General features: G+C 42.0%; 1 protein-coding gene and 1 long non-coding RNA gene across 2 annotated transcripts in view; one reads left to right on the top strand and one right to left on the bottom strand.

Annotated features, from left to right (window-relative positions):
* DRC11 (dynein regulatory complex subunit 11) overlaps positions 1–21428 on the bottom strand; it is an 85254-nt gene that overhangs the window by 28423 nt on the left and 35403 nt on the right. The window contains exons 7-11 of the mRNA XM_083403223.1: positions 16708–16792; positions 13508–13648; positions 10518–10593; positions 5700–5806; positions 3937–4029 (exon numbers count right to left, since the gene is read on the bottom strand). Coding sequence (XP_083259349.1) covers positions 3937–4029; positions 5700–5806; positions 10518–10593; positions 13508–13648; positions 16708–16792 — 502 coding nt within the window. The remainder of the gene's footprint in view (positions 1–3936; positions 4030–5699; positions 5807–10517; positions 10594–13507; positions 13649–16707; positions 16793–21428) is intronic.
* On the top strand, positions 17833–21406 carry LOC310659567. Its single transcript, XR_014502814.1, has 3 exons — positions 17833–17882; positions 20282–20454; positions 21200–21406. It is a non-coding gene; the product is annotated as an uncharacterized lncRNA (long non-coding RNA).

The raw sequence follows: 21428 nt of genomic DNA, 5'->3' as shown, positions 1-21428 counted from the left end.
TACATCTTTGTTTAGCACCGCAAAGACACTGAAGATGCACCAATTTCCTCTTCCCCATCCCTGTTTCTTTTCTTTAGGGTCTATTATCTTTTGGCCCATTATCTTTCCCTAATTTAAAAATGATCACATCATGGAGATTAGATCATTTCTGCTTACATAGACAATGAGCATATGCTCAGCATATTGGCCAACTGTTAGCTTCCTTAAGGCAATTTCTCCACTAGAGTAATTTGGAAGTTTTATATACAGTATACTGTGGGAAAAGTCTTTCTAATTAACATCAAGATTTACGGAAAAATTGGCATGTGCTAAGCAGAGACTGAGAAAATATTTTTGTTTGTGGCTTTCCTACGTGCTCTAGTTCATGCCACAGAAAAACTTCCTTTTGAGAGAAACTCTTTTAACCCCCTTATGAATTTAATGAAACACATTTAATGAAAACCACAAAAACATATCAAAACAGTTAATTAGCAGCAGCCCTCTTTATTTGCATCTTTGATTTTTTTCTTCGTGGCTTTTTCTGTTGAATGCACGCACTTTTTTGCTGGGGGGAATCAAGGTGCTGGTGGATATGTGTGTTTTGAATTCTTCACTGAAGTCTCAAATTCTAAGTCCATGAAACCCAAACTCTATGCAACAATGAAATAAACCAAGCTACCTCCTAAGAAAATAATCGGGAATTGCTCAGATTATTTCAAAGTCAATCCAAATGTGGATATAAAATGAAATAAGCCCTTTCTAAAAGGTAAAAGTAAAGGTACCCCTGCCTGTACGGGCCAGTCGTGACCGACTCTGGGGTTGCGTGCTCATCTCGCTTAAGAGGCCAAGAGCCAGCGCTGTCCGAAGACACTTCCGGGTCACGTGGCCAGCGTGACGAAGCTGCTCTGGCGAGCCAGTACCAGCGCAGCGCACGGAAACGCCGTTTACCTTCCCGCTATAAAGCAGTACCTATTTATCTACTAGCACTTAGGGGTGCTTTCGAACTGCCTGGCAGGAGCTGGGACCGGACGGGAGCTCACCCTGCCGCAGGGATTCGAACCGCCGACCATGCGATCAGCAAGTCCTAGGCACTGAGGTTTTACCCACAGCGCCACCCGCGTCCCCAAATCCCTCCTAACCACCTACTTAAATGTCTTCCAGTTTTGCCCCATTTTTTGCTGCACCAGCAAAATAGACATGTTTTCTGACACCTGCAAAGTGGTCCTCTCTTAGCTATATCCAACATGATTTTCAATCATTAGACATCAGTGATCTTTCCTTCAAATCTGTTTCATATGGGAAGGTTCTGGCTAGTGAAATTATTTTATTTGCCATCTCTGTTGGGAAACTTTTTCACAGTCCAGTTGCTGCACTGAGAGCTATTTATGTTATTTATTTAGTCTAATGCAATGCTACTGGATTAGTAAATTAATTGATAATTTGCTAGGTAGTAATTAATATTACTATCATTCATTTTTTTAAAAAATCTATTGAACTGTTTTGTGTGTTATTTTTATGAATTTGATATATTCATTATATTGCTTTTATAAGTTTAAGTGAAATAGGGCTTGGTGTAGCTGGCGTTGTCGGGAGCCCTGCTCAGTATGAACTTGTTTATGGAAAGCAGAAGGCAAATATGAAATACAGAAAGACACCTGTGTTTTTGTTCCTTTCCAGTTCCACTTGTAAAGGGAACCTGCTATCAAGCTGCCCCAGAGCAAAATACTGGACTTGCATGGAATGCTTTCATTTTACACGGCTTTCTGAGGTTTAAATTACCATTTTATACTATTTTTGAATCCTGACGAACAGAGAAACTTATCTTAGGAGAACTGATTTAAATAAGAGTTTCTTACAAATAAGGTGTGCCCTTTTTAAATTATATTTGTTGAAATGTCCTACTTTCTTTAAATATATATATATATATATATATATATATAAAATTGCTTGCACCTGATGATATGATACCTGGACAAATGTTTCGGAACTGCACATACCCCAAGTGCTTTATTATAAAAGGGATGGCCTCTATTTTGTTGTTGTTTCCTTGAATGCCTTCTGTGATACTGTGAATACTTAACAGAATAAGAAGTCGTGAATGAAAATTAACAAAGGAAAATGGATAGTGCGCTTGACGAAATAAGTGGTAGATGGGAAGTCGTTATAGATGAAAGAAGAACTTGCTGTGATTTGATGTAAAAACTACAGTTTTTATTTTTCTGGACGAATTTCTGTTTGCTACTTTTCTTTCATTTCAATAAAGCACACACACACACACACACACACACACAGAGAGAGAGTTGTTATTTCTCCATGGTAAATCACTTATCCTAGTCTGTTCCTATTTTTATTTTTGCCTTCTGATCATGCCTTGCTGCTGCTGCTGCTGCTGCTGTTATCATCTGTAAGTTGCTGCTGTTGTCCTGATCTGTAAGTTGCTAGCAGGGATCGGCTCTTTCTGCAGGATCCCTTGAAGCTGCATCTCAAAGTAAGTGGGTGAGTGCGCCTTGTCTCTAGTGCATGTGCAGATATGCATGGATAAAACCATGAAGTATCAAAATCTATGAAGCATCTTCTGGCACTTAAAGAGCCATGCTCTTCAATTCCTGGCATTTCACACACGCACATTGTCAGAAGTTTTTAATATTTGATGTTTTATTGTGTTTTTATGTTTTGCTGGAAGCTGCCCAGAGTGGCTTGGGCAACCCAGTCAGATGGGCAGCATATAAATAATATTTTTTTTTTTAAATTATTGTTTTATTAAGTGGTCCATTCACATCATGCTGAGGCTTATTTCCCTTCTTTAACTTGCCGCATTCCCAAAGGCATACTATTTTCAAGGTCTCCTGGCACATCCATAGATTCTGTATACAGTGGTGCCCCGCAAGACGAATGCCTCGCAAGACGGAAAACCCGCTAGACGAAAGGGTTTTCCATTTTGGAGTTGCTTCGCAGGACGAATTTCTCTATGGGCTTGCTTCATAAGACGAAAATGTCTTGCGATTCCTGGGGGTTTTTTTCCGCTCCCCACCCCCTTTTTCTAAGGCACTAAGCTGCTAATAGCCTTTTAGCAGCTAATCCGCTAATCCCTTAAGCCTTTAATAGCCGCTAATAGCCGCTAAACCGCTAACAGCGCTAATCTGCTAATCCGCTAATGGGCTTGCTTCGCAAGACGAAAAAACCGCAAGATGAAAAGACTCGCGGAACGGATTCTTTTCGTCTTGCGAGGCACCACTGTATTTCCAAGCTGACCAGCTGTTTCATGGATATGAAAATTGTAAGTGCAGATTATTCTATTTTACTCAAACTGCTTTAGGTGTTGGGTTCAGGCTGGCAGCAGCTCCCAGTAGCTGACATTTATTTGAACATTTAAAGTGGAACTAATGTTTTATGAGCCTGTGGACTGTTGTGAGTTATGTTTTTGTTGAAGAAAGCTCTTCATTACAAACTGAATTAACTCTTTTTTTCTGAGATAAACTACTTGGTGAATTAAACTTGTATTATTGTTTCAAGCAGAAATTGTTCTGGAGAACAGCTAACTCTAGAAATGGAGAAGGAGAAGACAGATAGCAGACATTAGGAATAAAAGTTCACAGGAATGTGAAAAGCTCTCTCTTTATTTCTGCCCTATGGACAGCTGAGAAACAGGTCCAGTTCACACAGAAGCCTGAGTAAAACTAGGACTAAGTGTGCAGGTACTCACAGGAAAAATCACAGACACGTTGCTCCTTTCCTGCTTCTGCCATTACATCTGAATCTGGCCTTGCGGTTTGTCTCGCTCCAGACAAACCACATCCAATATGCCAACAAAAACTCTTGGCTACATCTCACTGTTGTTTGAAGCAATATAAACCACAAGCAGTTATTTCTGTTGGGAACTTGTAGAAAACAGTGCCTGCACTGGTTCCTAGTTAATTAGTAATTCTGCTTCTAATATAGCTATAAACGTCTACTCACCTTCCCTTTTTTGCCTTTTTGGCCTTTTCTCTCTATCTCTCTATCCACAGCTAGCTTTAAATTCTTCAGTTCCTGGCGCATTAGCTCATCAACCTGTTTGGACAGATATATACAGGGAGTCTGGAAAGGCATGTTTTTTACTCCTAAAGTCTCTTTAACCAGAAAACACAAATCATGTGCTGGAAATAGGTGAACAACATGCACTATCAAATTTTGGTATATATATATATTTGTTTTTGCTATGTACTGTAAGATTGGGCGTGTAAAATCTTACAAGATCAGGAGGCAGAAGGGCGGGAACTGGAAGCCTGCTAATGGCAAAATTAAGCATATTTTTTATCAGATTTGACCAATCCCTTATGAATTCTTTTCATCCGAGACTTCACATTATTCAGGGCCCATATCTGGTCTGAAATTAATGGAGTCTCCTGGGCAGGGCAGCTGCTGCCCAGAGGTTCTAGGCTTTATGTTGAGGTGATTAAACACCTCAGATACTACTACGGCATTCATGAGGGGAATGAAGTGATCTCTTCCAATCCTACATTGTGCTGAGGACCCTGGGAAGCATAGCAAAAGAGCTGGTGAAGTTTAGTGGCTAAGGGTGTGAACTGGGAAGTCTACAGTTTCACTCTTACTCTGCAGGTGGCCTTAGGCAAGCCACTAAGGCAGCAAGAGTCTCCCGCCCTTAATCCCCATTAGAAATCCAGGGGGAAATCCAGCTTCTGCAAGCAATCCTTGTTGCGCAGATTACCGTATTTTTCGCCCCATAGGACGCACTTTTCCCCCTCCAAAAATGAAGGGGAAATCTGTGTGCGTCCTATGGGGCGAATGCAGGCTTTCGCTGAAGCTTGGAGAGCAAGAGGGGTCAGTGTGCACCGACCCCTCTCGCTCACCAGGCTTCAGCAAGCTATCTGCAAGCCTGGGGAGCCCGCGGGAGTTCCCGCACGGCTCCCTAGGCTTGCGGATAGCAGCCCGCTGCCCGAAGCCTGGGGCGCACAGCGGAGTGCATGACTTCCCGCCGGGCTCCCTAGGCTTGCGGATAGCAGCCTGTTCTGGGGTCGGGGGAAGCTCTGGCTCCCCCAGCCCCGTGCCTGGGGGGGGGGGAATAATTTTTTTCTTCTTTATCCCCCCCCCCAAAAAAAAGCTAGGTGCGCCCTATGGGCTGGTGCGCCCCATGGGGCAAAAAATACGGTACTGATCTACACATTTAGCAGAATGAGGGCATCAAGGTTCCTGAGGTGGCATAGTCTCTACTTGAGATTAGAGATGGGGGATTATGATTTAAATACTTCACATTCAAAATGAAAACTGGCATATCAAATAGAAAAGTTTTATCCCACAACTCTCCCTGCTAATTCTTTTTGATTACATAGAAGAGCATTAAAAATCTGATCCCAACCTGAAAATTTATGGTACAGTCTCTTCTGTCACCTAAGAACTCTATTATCTTATTCTCGCCTCATTCTACTGCATGTGTAGATCAGACCCGAGATAATGCATGTAATGTCCTAAAGTGGTATATAAATGCTAAGTAACTACTGTTGTTGGCATTTATTCAAATGTCTCAAAGCAACTTTCCATTGTAAAAGAGCCCCCGTTTCTAACCAAAGGAACTATCAAAGGACTATACTTTAGCTACTTCATAGCACAGAGTGACTGGGGAAAGGCAGACCGATGTCCGTCGATTAATATGCCTAACAAGCTTTTACTAGAAATTCTCTTTGGCAACAGCCAGTGTTTGTGGTCTGCTATTGGAAGTTCACCTGTATTCTGATCTCTTCTTCAACTTCTTTCCTCTTTTCCTCCTTGATCAGTTCAGGGTCATATTCCTGTGAGAAGTTCCATCCCTCATCTCTGTTTTGCCAAACATCTATTACCCAAGAGCAAAAAAGAGAGTGGCGTTTTCGCTTTGTTTTATATTTTTTAAAAGTAGCTCTACAGTGATGTTTATATTGCTATTATCTGACAACTGGATAACAGTAACAAGCCCTAGCATCTTTACACCGCATGCATATACATCTCTACTCAGGAGTAAGTCCCATGGATTGCAGAAGGACTGCCGCCTTCATCAAGTTTACTGCATGAAATCATATTCTGAAATGGAAAACCAACATTGTCTGTAATGATTAAGTTTCAACTTTTAGTTGCAATTGTATTAGACTGATTTTTACATAGTCCATAGCAAATATAACGTTATAAAATTGCTTAATTTCAGCTATTCTGATGTAGGTTTGTGGCTTTTAATGAAACCTACTCATAATTTATATTATTAGTAGATTATTTTTTTTAAAGAACCCTACAACAGAGCAGCTGAAATTAACAACCTTTTTAACTCCTCCATAAGAAGAGGAAAAGAATGACACATCTGTCTTCTTGGTGAAGGCAGACCACCAGCAACATACTAGTGCACAAGGCCTGTTTGAATCTCAGTTCAAAGGAGACTTGGGGCATATTATAGTTATAAATATCATGCATGGAAGATGCTTCTTCATGGGTTTTTTTTTGTCTTATTATGATGTATATTATAATTTCCCCCATTATGATTTAATTCTGCCTATCCCTGCAAAGCTGTTGGAATAAAATGAGGAAGACTGCTGCTCATTCCCTGTGTGCCTACAAAGAAGAGGTTTGAGAATGCTTGTCAATCACCTTGGAGCAAGATTCCAAGAGTGCATGATCAGGTTCCCACCACTGTCCTTGGCCAAGCTTTATGCCCAGAATATTGAGGAGAACGTAGTACTACTTAAAAGGCCCAGCTCACCTCTCCTGATTCTCCCATGTTTCCTCTTCTGTAATGTTCTAAGCTGCACAATGAAGGACTGGCACCAAATGCCAGTATTGCGAGCTGAACACAGGAATCAGCAGGGCAAATTTGTCCTGGCAAAATATGTTTGGGTATCTACTTTGTTTCTCCTGAGTCACTGATCTGGATCAGCAAAGGCATTAATCAACCATGGCCATACTGCACTACCCCTCCCCCCCCCCACAAAGGTTGCCCTGTTTTGTGAAATATGTGACTTAATCAGGTAGGTTGATAGTGTTATGAGTTTTTCCCTGGGGGTGGCGGCGGCTGTATTCCCGAGCCCCCTTCTAATTCCTGGATCCAGAACTGATTTACCGTATTTTTCGCTCTATAAGACGCACCAGACCACAAGACGCACCTAGTTTTTGGAGGAGGAAAACAAGAAAAAAATATATTCTGAATCTCAGAAGCCAGAACAGCAAGAGGGATCGCTGCACAGTGAAAGCAGCAATCCCTCTTGCTGTTCTGGCTTCTGGGATAGCTGCGCAGCCTGCATTCGCTCCATAAGACGCACACACATTTCCCCTTACTTTTTAGGAGGGAAAAAGTGAGTCTTATAGAGCAAAAAATACAGTAATTCCTGGAATACCCAGGCTAGCTTCCTGGTGAGTTAATGGCCCTCTAAGTATAGGCCAGTAAGGCAACAAAGGAAGTGGCTCTGTGCTGGATGAGAAATGGTGTGTGTGTGTGTGATGTGGGTGAAAACTAGAAGTGAGAAACTGCAGCTGGGAGACAGAACCATGCCCAGTTTCTGCTGGAATCCAAGGCTGCGGCTATGGAAGCAGCAGAACCCTCTTGGGGTATAAATGCTGTGAACCCCTCAAAAGACCTTCACGTTGCATATATTTGTAAATACTATACAAGTTGGAGGCTTTGCTCTACAGAAATAACATGTCTACAGAATGGCCACTTTGACCTGTGAGGATTCACTCGGATCCTCACTGCAACTGTTCAGCCACTGTGAGAACAGGAGGCTCTTCCTAGGTTCTTAAAACAAACATTTAGTGAGTTTTTCTCATATGCAACCAAAATGGGTTATGCTGAAAAGCATTAATTTTTAAAAGTTGCTCTTAAGCTTTTAAATAATATGATGGATGCACTGAGATATATAAGCTGAGAAAGCTGGCATGCAGTATTAGTAAAGGTAGTGGTTAAAAAGACACTTCCATCAGGGTTACCAGAGTTTGGACTTTAAGCCTGTGGGGAATATGACCATTATATAGATTATTTGATTTTTACAGTTTTCTGGGTGGGTCAGCAAGTTTGGAGTGTTATGTTTTCACATGGACATTAGGACCTAGTTATTTGTTATTCATTGATGGACCACACTGGGTTTTTAAAGAAAGAACTTATTTATTGTACTTATATGTAACCAGATGAATGATACCATTTCTCTAAGGACAAGGCAAGCAAAGACTTCACTCTACCTCGAAGGAATGGTAAGAAGGTTAAGGTCACAATGTTCACATATTATAACTAGTAAGGTATGTATAGGGTAACCTTTATTCAAATAAATGTGAAATATGTTCATAGTTGTGACAGTATCTTGCAAAAAATCTGCAAAGTCATCTAGTTTTAGTACTTGAATTTCAGAAGGAATGTAATAAAAACACAAAACACACAGAATATACCAATGCTCCAACATTCCTTTCTCTTCTTCTCTTCCCTTCCCCCCAAAATGTTTATCTGTTTTACAAATATAATCCTATGGACAGGATTCCTTGTTTTTTAAAATATTGTTATTGTTTTGCCATCACTTTTATTATTTATTATTATTTTATGATTATTTGGGGTTTGGGGGTTGCAGGAGAGCCCTTTTGTGGGCTGCTGGACCTCTTGACACCCTAAGCACCCTCTCAGGGCTTTCGGTGTGCCTCGCCCTGGCACTTCCCCCCGTTTCTCTGCAGGGCTCAAGTCTGTCAGGCAATTCAGACCCTTTCCACCATCTGCAGAAACTGGAAGGCCAAAAAATAGGACACAACAGTGGCATAGCGTGGGGGGTGCAGGGGGGGCCGGCCGCACCGGGCGCAACATCGGGGGGGGGGGGCGCTTGCATTCGCAGCTCTCTGCCCCTACCTGGCTCACTCACTCTCTCTCACTGCAGTGCTGGCTGTGCGAATCCGATCCGAGCCGCCGGGTCGCCGCCCACTGTGGAGGGGAGGGTGCCAGGCGTGCGGTGCGGAGAGAGAGAGAGGAACTATCTGGGGGAGGGACAGTGCAGCGGGAGGGGGGGGGCGCAAATTACTTGCCTTGCCCCGGGTGCTGACAACCCACGCTACCCCACTGGGACACAATAAAATGAAAATTTATCACAGTTGGAACACCTCTTAGCTGTTATAGACTCTAGAAGTCTGGGACAGCTCAGTTTGTAGAGCATGAGACTCTTAATCTCAGGGTTGTGGGTTTGAGCCCCACTTTTGGCAAAAGATTCCTGCATTACAGGGAGTTGGACTAGATGACACTTGTGGTCCCTTCTAACTCTACAACTCTATGATTCTATGATTCCGTTTTTTCTGTTCCTCCAGAGATAATGTGATAACCAAGATTTATGGCTTGGCTGTTATTAATCACCACATAATTATCTTTGTCAATGGAGTGTTGACAAGAGACGTCTAATCCACCATGATTCCTCCCCAGAAGTCCAATTCACAAAACAGTTCTTCAAGACGCTAACATTATGGCATTAGTAAGCCAGTTATCGCAAAAAATGCTAAAAATTCTTTGTCTCAGTCAGTACACATGTGATAGCACCAAAACTTTTGACCATAATTCAACAGTTTCACACAGCTATGAATTACTTCTGCTAAAAACTTAATTATCACAATCTTTACTGCATTTCATTTCCTTCTAACTTCACTTTTTACAACCCCCATCTGTATATATCTCTGTGTGTGTACACTCCCACACCCACACTAACTTAGGATAACACTTCAAGTATCACACACCATCTGTATTAAACAGTAAAAGCTTGGGGACATTAGTGTATTTCCACATGTAATCATCCCAAGCAGGAAAATTAAGCTAGAGGCAAATTCACCAGCTGCCTTCCTTTGTTCCACCAAACAATTTTCCAGCTCCCGGCATAGTCTTATAGAAACTGTGACTCATAACAAAGCCAAATGCAGCCTTCCAGCCCTACCCTGGCCTTTCAGCTTCTTGACAACCTGCTCTTTTTTCCGGCCCAAGAAATGGAGGTTTATGACGCTTCTGGTGGGCTGCCTGATATTTGGGTTGGTAGATCACAAGTTGTGCTGGCCTCCTCTCATATATGTACGGTTTTTATAACAGTGGAGTGGGAGTTCCTATACTGGCAACTCCTTGAAATATGCACACATCTGTTTTCAGTTAGGTCTCAAGAAATTAACACTACCCTCCTCTTGCCACCGTGTCTACGTGACAAATGGAATTGTTTGATGAAGAAATCCACCATACCATATCCTGTTAAGCTGCTCTGAAATCCCCAGATGCATATTTAGAACATAAATCAATATATATATATATTCCCCCCCTCATTTGTATTTCTGAAGTCTTGCTTACATATTATGGTAAACAAGCCCTATGGTAAAGAACCCACATAAATTTATCTCGTTAGGTATGTCTTAAAGCTTGAATGTTCAATCTACATTTTCATTTGTTGAATTAGGCACATGCTAAAGGGTTTTGTGCTGTCATGATTGTACCCAGAAATGGAGTATACTCTAGATCCACAGACTTGCCTGAATATCATGCATTAAATTTTACAGTCAACATTTACGCTAACTATGCTTTCTCTACTTACCTTTGTATTTGTTGTTTCCTGCTTCCATTACCGGAAGAAAATTACTAGGTGACATTTTCCAACCTTCTTCTTCTTCCTTAATTTACAAAATAAAACCTTGACCTCAATAACTTAGAAACACAAATAATTAAAAGTTGATGTTACAAAACAGGTAAAATCAATAGTGGGCGGTATCAGTGGTCGCCATACAACAAGATTCCACTTCCTTTCATCGGGGCATCGGTGCTCCAATTTCACTCTCATGGCGGCTGAAATTGGAGCACTGATGTCCAGAAGACATCCTTGTTGTCTAATATTTCATGGAGTGATAAGTTTTCTTTTCCCGACCTAATCAGTATTGTTCTTCATCAGTTTCTGGAAACTGTGGTTGAGTGGATGGGGTTAACAAAGCTAGAGGTGCTGGTGTTTTGGAGTCCCTATGATCTGGTAAAAAGAATTAGGGGCTCAAAAGAATAGAAGAAGAGTCTACTGGGTCAGGTCAATGGCCCACCCACCCACCACCCTGTTCTCTCAGTGCCCATGGGAGGGAAGCTTGCAAGCAGAACAGCACTGTTTCAACCTGCCATTCCCAACAAAAGATATTCAGACTCTTACTGCCTCCGACAGATTCAGTTCAGTTTGATTTACTGTGTTTAGTGAGCAGCCATTACATGCATTAAAAATAACCATAACAAGAATACTGATAATAATAGTGGTTTATATTTCTACTTCCCGACCTTTAAAGGGTAAACCATTTCCCGTTCTCCCTTTAAGTTTTATTTCACAAATTTGTAAAGCCTTGGCAAAAAATTTGGATGCTCCAAAGTACATATACCTCTCTACATCAGACAACAAAAAACAGGTCTTTGCAAGAGACGTCCTTCCCTTCTGCAATCTTAACAATGGGTGAATGTAATTGTTTCTAAGGTCATCATAAAAAGGGTATTCAAGGAGAACATGCGTGATGTCTTCTATTGACATAGAGTTGCACGTGCAAACTCTGTCCTTCTTAGAAATTCCTTTATGTCGGCCTGTCCAATCTGCTAACGGAAGGACATTTAGTCTTGCCTGCAGGAAGGCTACACTAATTTTAACATTTGGCAAATCTACCAGATATCTTGGTAGGATGGAGACAATGGAATTAAAAAAAGCATGCAATTTGTTAGATTGACAGATCTTGATCTCAGCAGTTTGTGATTGCATCTTGGTGTCTCTAAGCCTTTGCTTTAACCGTCTCAAAAACCTGCGACACAAGAAAGGAGGCAGAGAGTCCCAACCTTCTGGCAGCAAATTGAATTTCACGTTTACATGAGTTTGGGGTCATGTGTTCTAAAGGTGTAACGAGGGATTTTGATATTTTTTGAAATAGCTTTTAACCCAAAAAGCAAGCCCAGTCTAAGGGGTTTGGCTTTATTGGGCATTACACCCAGTTCTGCACAGAGTAGTGCTATTTTTGTAGAGGTAGGGACTGGCAGGAATCTGCACAAAAAATTGTTTTGCACTCTCTCCAGTGAATCTAAATTGGTTGTGGCGCTCCATATAACAACTTTGGCAACACCCTGGTCTTATAAAGTTCAAAACTGCACCCAGTTACCCCCTTTTGTACGGTGGAATTGTAGTAGTCCGTTTAAAGTTCTATCAGCTATTAAGAGTACTTGACTGGACCTGTGCAAACCACCTGCCTGTCCACTGAAAGACCACACTGAGATACTTAAATGAGAATACTTGCTGCGGTGTACTTCCTTCAAGCGACCAATTGTACGTTTTCTTAGATTTGCCAAATATCGTAACTTTTGTTTTTTGGTAATTTATAGTAAGATGCTCATTCTTGCAGTACAAGCTGAACCGATTCATCGGTCTGTGCAATCCCAATTGGGTGTATGAAATCAGGATTGCCTCATCTGTGTAAAGGAGGACAGCAGAGGTGAAACTTGGCTCACATAGCTAGCAGCCATTGGTGGCTTTGTGATCTGTCTGATGCAGTGGCGTAGCGTGGGTTGTCAGCACCCGGGGCAAGGCAAGTAATTTGCGCCCCCTAACCCGTGGATTTGCGCCCCCTAACCCTAACCCCCAGATGTTGTGCCCGGTGCGGCCGGCCCCCCTGCACCCCCCACGCTACGCCACTGGTCTGATGTCACCCAAGTTGGTGGAGATCGCTGCTTCTTATGAGAGCAAATCCCACAGTTTAACTAGGCACTGTGTGAAGTACTTTTGCCTGTCCTAAATCTTTCAACATTCAGCTTCATTAGATGCCCCTGGATTCTCTAGGAAATGAGATTTTCCCACCCTGTAAAGTCTTCTCATAACACTCAATGTTAATGATCACAAATAGGGGGGAAAAATATGGGGGAAAAACCCACACACTGTGTGCTGTTGCTCTAATGATAATGAAGTGGTATATAAATCTGGTTAAATAAAAAAAGAATAAATACACATAGGGGCTACCCTTGCAATTTAAAGGGTGGATAATCAGGGTTCTAGATTGTGCTGTAAGCCCCCACATGTGAAACAAGCTCTCCACATTACTTCTCAACATGGTGACGGCTGGAGGAGTCAAATAGCTTTGGATGTGGGGCTAAACTTGCAAGTCCCAACCCCTTTCCTCATGCTTGGCTTCTTTATATCAGTAACAGCTGTCACTTGGGGAAGAGGAGAAATGGAGAAAGAGATGTGGGGGGGGGGGGGGAGAGAAACACAGATAGCTTTCCTCCTCGATTCTTCCCCTGTGCTTATATATGGCAATGTAAAGCACTCATGTTTGAATCTGACAGTCTGCTCTGATGCTAAGGTTTTTAGGAACTATTTAAGACAGTGGAGGAAAGTTTTAGGAGGGTGGGAAACAAAGAAAGGGTCCTCTGAGAGTCCATATGGCTCATATTCTAGGCTGGCTGGAAGCCTAAGCAGAAGCTTATTGTGGGTCTCAAAGTGTACACATAGTTCTCATCCAGATTCTACCCAAAATTAATTGAATCAACAAAATTTGAAAACAGTTGTGCATTAGCATTGCTTGCCTGCTCTTTCTTCTTTGGTTTCGGCTCTTTTTCTTTCCCTTGCTTTTTCTTTTTCCCTTTTTCTTTCTTTTCTTTTTTCCCCTTTCTCTTTTTCTTCTTTTTCAGTTCTTCTTCTTCTTTAGCAATTATTTCAGCAGCCACCTGGCAGAATAAAGAAAGGAGTCTAAACAAAACAACTAGCTTCATTCCAGCTATCAAACCAACAAATGTAACAAACATTTATAACATAGTCAACCCTTGCAACTTTATGCTATCTTGAATAAATATTTTCTTGCTAAACGATATAGAGTTCAGCCACAAAGATCAGCCCACCCTGAACAAAAACGAATCATCACTATTATTTTAATCACAATCAAATCATAAGATTTAATGTAGCCACTTCTCCAAAGAAGGAACCTTTAGCAATCAATGTTCTTGCTACCACTATCAGATTCGTTATCAGTCTCCTGTTTTCTGATTCATGTTTCTTACTGTGCTATTTTTAAAAATACCTTTTCATTTTTTGTCTATAGCTAAAAAGATTACCGTATTTTTCGCCCTATAGGACGCACTTTTCCCCCTCCAAAAATGAAGGGGAAATGTGTGTGCGTCCTATGGGGCGAATGCAGGCTTCGCGGACCTCTCAGCAAGCAGCGGGAGCCAGCGCTGGGCTCCCACGGCTTGCAGAGAGCTGCCTGTTTGGGGGCTGGGGTCGGGGGAAGCTCGGGCTTCCCCAACCCTGCGCCAGGGGGAAAAATAATTTTTTCCCTTTATTTCCCCCCCAAAAAACTAGGTGCGCCTTATGGGACGGTGCGTCCTATAGGGCGAAAAATACGGTACTTTAGAGATATTGGCACAGAATAACTGTAACATGAAAACTAGCCAGTCCTGGTCCAAAACATCTGGAGGGCACCAGATTGGGGAACGCTGCAGCAGCCCATTGCTCAGCAAGTACTCTTAACCTGGCCTGGGGTAGAAAAGACAGGCATGTGCCTCACCTTGCAGGAAGGCCCATAGGCTTAGTGCTTTCCATGAACAGTAATCAGGAGTGGGCACAAGGCAGATCAGGATCTACTGATACGAGTTCTGGCTGATCAAATCAAATGAATGATCTGATTAGCCACCCCCACATGCAATGAAGTAAATTATACTGCTGATAGCTTGGGACGCGGGTGGCGCTGTGGGTTAAACCACAGAGCCTAGGACTTGCCAATCAGAAGGTCGGCGGTTTGAATCCCAGCGACGGGGTGAGCTCCCGTTGCTCGGTCCCTGCTTCTGCCAACCTAGCAGTGCGAAAGCACGTCAAAGTGTAAGTAGATAAATAGGTACCGCTCTGGCGGGAAGGTAAACGGCGTTTCCGTGCGCTGCTCTGGTTCACCAGAAGCGGCTTAGTCATGCTGGCCACATGACCCGGAAGCTGTACGCCGGCTCCCCCGGCCAATAAAGAGAGATGAGCACCGGCAACCCCAGAGTCGGTCATGACTGGACCTAATGGTCAGGGGTCCCTTTACCTTTATTTAAAAAGCTTGGGGAAGAGGGCGAGCAGAACTGAATTTTCCTGTGGAAGGGCCGTGAGCTCTGTTTAATGCTGGTACTCAAAACCAACTTCTAGGCTCAGAATTTTTAGTTCCAAGTGCCTGTCTTTTGCACCTGGTGGATCTGGGGTTCTAGTAAGAAACTGAGTAGATTCCTTCCCACCTGGAATCTTTTGCCCGGAGAAGCAGATAATAGTCCAAGCTGCACATGGGAGGGTCACATATCATCCATCACAAATTCACCCGAGTGGCTTGTCTAGAGCAGCCGACACAATCTCAGCCCCCCACCCCACCCGTAACATGGAAATGGTGACACTTATACGGTAATTATTTCAGAGGAAAAATAAAAACACAAGAGCGGAAGAAGAGCCTGCAGGATCAGGCCAAAGGTCCAGCATCCTGTTCTCACAATGGCCAGCCAGAAGCCTATGGGGAAACCTGGAAGCAGGATCCAAGCGCAAGACCCCCCCCCCATTATGAAACAACCCCCCTCTCTTCCCCCCACCCCACATTTCCCAGGAGACGTGGAGAAATTAGAAGGTCACAGCAGCTGAGTGAGGTTCATTTCTACAGCTGTATCTCCTAAATATGGACACCCAGTGCCAAATCTTCAACTCTGAGTGTCCCTATATATGTAACAAATTCCAAAACGCTGACACTATATAATCTTGCGGCTCTTTTAAGATTAATAGATTTATTATGACATGGGCTTCTGTAGGCTAGTCTTTACCAAAGAAACAGTAACTTCTGGAACACTGTCATGGGGCAATGTTAACACAGTACAGTGGTACCTTGGGTTAAATACTTAATTCGTTCTGGAGGTCCGTACTTAACCTGAAACTGTACTTAACCTGAAGCACCACTTTAGCTAATGGGGCTTCCTGCTGCCGCCATGCCCCTGGAGCACGATTTCTGTTCTCATCCTGAAGCAAAGTTCTTAACCTGAAGCACTATTTCTGGGTTAGCGGAGTCTGTAACCTGAAGCGTATGTAACCCGAAGCGTATGTAACCCGAGGTACAACTGTACGTAGTTACATGCTGAAGAAGAAGCGTGGCCAGTAGCATAAACCAGGGATAGTCAATGTGGTGCCCCCAGAGAGCCCCAGCGTTCAGTCCATGCTCAAGGCAGATGGGAGCTTTGAGTCCAGCAACATCTGGAAGGCACCATACTGCCCTGCCCCGACGGAGATTTGCACGCCTAGCGTTCTGTGAGTATAGAAATACTTTAGGCTGGTTTTCGCATTGCTTTCCAGATGTGGGATGGGGTGGGGAATGGCTCCTGGAATGTGGCAGAAATTGTTAATACATGTGTGGAACCTTCATGTGACTTGACTGGCAGATCTCATTAAAGGACTCTGCAGAGGAACCGTTTGGCGTCTAGAAATTGTAACCAGTGCCTCAGAATCAAATTCTCTAATGCAGAAGTCACGTAACAGGTTTTTTTAAAGCGAATATGAGTTAGGAAGGGGGATAAAAAAGCCCTAGCGCAACTGTGTTCAGACCTCTGAGTTCCAGATGAGATTTTAATTTTAATTTGGGGTCTCCTGATATCCTTTTTGGCTGCACCTGTGGCTCCAACCCAGTAAGATCAAATTTGGTACTATAAATCTGGGCCTACCATACATTGTTTCAAAAAGGGAATAAACAATAATCCTTTTTTAACCTTATGTCTGAAACAAATGATACCTCCTCTGGAGTTTTTTCAGCAAAAAGAATAGCTGAACCGCCTTGTTCTTCGTCAGGGTAGTCCGGAAATTTTCCTGTCATGTGCCTGTGTGAGAGAAAAGGCTCCATTTCAAAAACAGCACAGAGCCACATGTTGTTTTTAAGTATTAATTCAAAACAGTTAGCTAATTATATATGGCTAATCAGCAAAATGGTGTTCCTACTCAAAAGCAGTTTGATGTGGGCAGGCGAAGCAAATGACTAGAGATGAAGTGTGATGTGGTAGAGACAGCTACCGTATTTATCACTCTATAAGACGCACCAGACCACAAGACGCACCTAGTTTTTGGAGGAGGAAAACAAGAAAAAAAATATTCTGAATCTCAGAAGCCAGAACAGCAAGAGGGATCGCTGCGCAGCGAAAGCAGCAATCCCTCTTGCTGTTCTGGCTTCTGGGATAGCTGCGCAGCCTGCGTTCGCTCCATAAGACGCACACACATTTCCCCTTACTTTTTAGGAGGGAAAAAGTGAGTCTTATAGAGCAAAAAAAAAGGTATATATCCGCAAGACATGAATGCAACTCCTTTCTAAGGCAAGCCGTGTTCTCTTCCGCTCTATTCCAAATGTATGCAATGGAGATGGGTTGCTCCCATCTTAAAGGGTTCTTGTGATTACTCTCTTGCAACTGCCCTAAACATCATTTACATTAGTCTTACTCTGTTAAGTACCATGCATTTCATCCTATATTCTAAATTACTGAGGCAAAACTGTAAGAATGAGATGTTGGACCACATTTTCATGTAAGTTAGCTTCCTGAAATTGCATTCATAGATTGTTCCATCTAATTCAGAAATTCTCTGACAAGCTCAGTGCCCACACAGTACCTTTCAGTAATTGTTTGTTGACATGTGGGAAATGAAACTCTGTGTTTCATCCTTCTGAAGTCATTCCCTTGGTTCTGCAAAGTTCTCCTTGTCCATAAAAATTAAGTGTTGGACAAGGGGCAGAATCTGCTTAACGTGAACTATCTCACCCAATAAAGGACATCTCTCTTTCCCTTATTTTCAACTTTTAGTAGAGTAAATCCCACAGCTGAGCAGTAAATGGCTCTTTGTTTCCCAGATATTTTTTTAACATGATGGGGGAAATGGTTTTTACATACAGAATTATTTCTAACAAAGAAGAACAAATATAAGGTACAGATCCAATTTTCTATTTAACTTAAATATTAAAAGTCATGCCAGATTATTCTTTTTTATTTTTTTACTGCCTTTCAATGCATGCATTTGAAAAATGGCACTTGGCACTAGAACTGAAGTACAGATGATTTGGCTTGCTTCATATTTAGGCCACATTAGAGAGAAATGTGTTGTTAAAAACAAGCATAACTAATGACTCACTGCAGCCCTTGATTGCCCCCAAGTCAATTCTTCAGCAGTTTCAGCTGTTCCCATTATTAATCTGTCATGTCCTCTGTGGGGAAAGATGGTCCAGCACGAGGCACTGGTTTCAGGCTCTGTACATCTGCGCTATGCTCCATTGCACTGTGCCTCAACATTATGCAATTAGTCAAATTTTAAACATATGTACACCAGCTGAATCTCTGCAGTGGCAAAGGCTGACATGCTGTTCTCGACAACATCCAGACCTTGCAAATATGTTCCAAAGAGCTAGGTGCAGATGAAAAAGAACTTCAATGCAGAGAGAAGGCTGAATTACCTTTTGTAAATCAATAATGTAGGGCACAAAGAAGCCCTCTTCCTTTTTGGAACAAGAGTAATGTTGAGGTTCAGGCACTGAGAAGAAGAGGAACACGGTGCTGACCTCCCACTGTGAACTGTATGTGTTGTGGGCCAGTGCCAAGCACAAGCAAGATCAAGGCAGAGGGCTTCATTGCCAACAGTGCCTGCTGGATCCTGCCCAATGTTGGGGCATCAACTGGATTATCCTGTTCTTCAAAATGCAGTAATAAAAATTATTTGCAGCCTAAAATGTATATTTAATATCTGGGGTTGTTTTAAGGCTGCGATTGTAATTTATTGCAGTTATGACTCCTTTTTAGATTCTGCTAGGCCTACTTATTCATGGTTTAACTCAGGACAGTTATATCCAATAAAAAAGGCTCAGTTTCAGAGGGCCAAAGAAACTTCTCATATTTCCATGGTTCACACACGTACTCCCTATGATGCTCATTTACTATCTTAGAGTTAAAGTGAAAATTTGGGAACCATTACTCTCCAAAAGGCTCCACCTTAAAAGGAGTTTTGTACAACATTACCCAGTGTAGATAATGCCAGGGACACTGATCCACACTTTCCTCAGGTCTGCAGGAGTCCTGGCACTGCACAGCCATAATAATAATAATAATAATAATAATAATAATAATAATAATAATAATAAATAATTTTATTTATATCCCGCCCTCCCCAGCCAAAGCTGGGCTCAGTGCGGCTAACAACAATCAAAACAATCCAGCATTTTAAAACATTCATTATAAAATTAATTAAAATCAAATTGATGGCAACCATTAAGCAAAATTCTGTGCAGATTGCCAGAGGAGGGAGTCAGGCTGCGCCCTGACCAAAGGCCTGGTGGAACAGCTCTGTCTTGCAGGCCCTGCGGAAATATGTCAGGTCCCGCAGGGCCCTAGTCTCTTGTGACAGAGCGTTCCACCAGATTGGAGCTGCGGCTGAGAAAGCCCTGGCTCTAGTTGAGGCCAGCCTAACCTCTCTGTGGCCTGGGATCTTCAGGATGTTTTTATTTGCAGACCATAAATTTCTCTGTGGGACATACCAGGAGAGGCGGTCCCGTAGGTACCACCAGAACAGCACATAAGAGACAGTGATCATTAGGGTTTAAATGTTCGGAGAAGCCAGAATTGTTCCAAAGGCAGTAGATTCAATACTGACTTTCTGAAATAATTCCTTATGTTCACATAAGCAAGAATCCGGATACCTTTTAGCCATAGTTCTAGCTCACTTTTAGCCTATGTTGGAGTGTAGCAGATTAACTGAAAGCATTCAAAATAAGCACTTTCTCTCTCTTTGCCTCCAGTGTGCAGAGATGTTGCCCTCTTTGGGTGGCATCCAATACTAGTCCTATTCAGGCATGATTGATTTCGGGTCATTCATTTTAATGGGTCTACTTATATATAACTTAGTTGAATGCAATCCTTTCATTTTTTACTCCTATGACTACATTGACACATAAGACCTACTATATTCCTTGGGACTCACCTGTAAGCAAGCATGTTTACAATTATACTGTAGGTCTCAAAAGAACTGAATTTGTAACAACATTCAAGTATTTTTGAAAATCTTCGCCAAAGAAAAGTGAGTAGTATAACAAAGAACTATGTCACAGTTTATTAAAGCAAATGAACAAAAAATATTCTCATTATAAATAATAGTATTATGATGAACTTAAATTATTTTAAGAGTACTTCAGCTACAAAGAGCTTCCCCAGTTTTTAAAAAATACCCAGCACTGAATTGCAAGGAAGTCTCTAATCATACTCTTTAGTCTCCAATTAGAGCATAGTTCTGAGAAAGAATGCTTCTAAAATTAGATTGGTATGCCCCTTTCGTCATTGCAGCCACCTTACAATGGAAACACGCATGAAACTTGGTTGTGGCAAACATCTCAGGTTTAATCAAGTTGTGAGGTGGCACAAGTCTGGCAATTCTAAAGCTGTATTGCTCCCATAATCTCTGATCCAATAAACATATGGACCTCTACAGTGTGGCTTGCAGAATGCAGAAAACGCAGGTATGTACATATTGGCTTGCAGACAGGCAGACCTAATTACCTTAATTGCCAGTACAACTGGAGGGCATTGGGAATACTTTTCACAGCCTTGACTCAAGGTAGTCAGAGGGCACCTTGACTGTGAGGCCTGGAAGACCTGCTCCCTGCCTTGCTAGCCTTTGCCCACCTGACAGACTCCAACTACAAAAGCTAAAGCTGCTGAACACTCTTGGGCTGGGGTGCTGTTTAGGGGCTTTTGCTGGGGTGGGGTTGTTGCTGTTATTTTATATTAATTTATGTATCTTTATTTTTGATTATGATGTACATGGAAATTGTTCAATTTGATTGCGTACTTTTTGATGTTTTATTTATGGTTTATGGCTATTTTTGTTATGTTTGAAATTATGAGGTTTTTTCCTGTTGTAAGCTACTTGAGCATGGTTTGAACTATGGAAAGGTGGCATACAAGTAAAACTATGTATAAATGTCTTTATGGAAGAGTACGGCTTGTATTCATCCCTTTTTTTGTTATTGCAAGATGACCAGTTTTAGTCAGTAATGTTCATTCCCCTTTTTGAAGTTATTGTAAAATTTTGTATTCTGTATGCTTTTATAACTGTAAGTCACTTGCAAGCATTTAACATAGTGAGTCACAAATAAAGGCAATACATAAAAATAATTAAAATATGATTATTTGTAGTAATAATAATAATAATACAGGTAAAACAACTAAATTTACTGGCCCTTCCTCCTCTTTGTCCAATAGGAAGGTGCTGCTTAAGTACCACCCCTGGTGATCCCTGGACTAAAAAGAGGGAACCCAAGCAATACTCAGTCCTGGGTGTTTGGTTGCAGCACATGTTGAATTGATCTCTAAAAATTGTATGTAGTAGCAGAAGGACCTCTTTGTGGAAAGGGGGGGGGGGTTCACTCAAAGAATTTGTAATATATAAAAAAGGTCCTGAAAATTCAACATTGGTTGTATTTATTATTAA

This window comes from Podarcis tiliguerta, assembly GCF_965153285.1.
Source record: "Podarcis tiliguerta genome assembly, chromosome: 1".
Classification (NCBI taxonomy): domain Eukaryota; kingdom Metazoa; phylum Chordata; class Lepidosauria; order Squamata; family Lacertidae; genus Podarcis; species Podarcis tiliguerta.
This window is presented reverse-complemented; position numbering and strand designations above follow the sequence as displayed.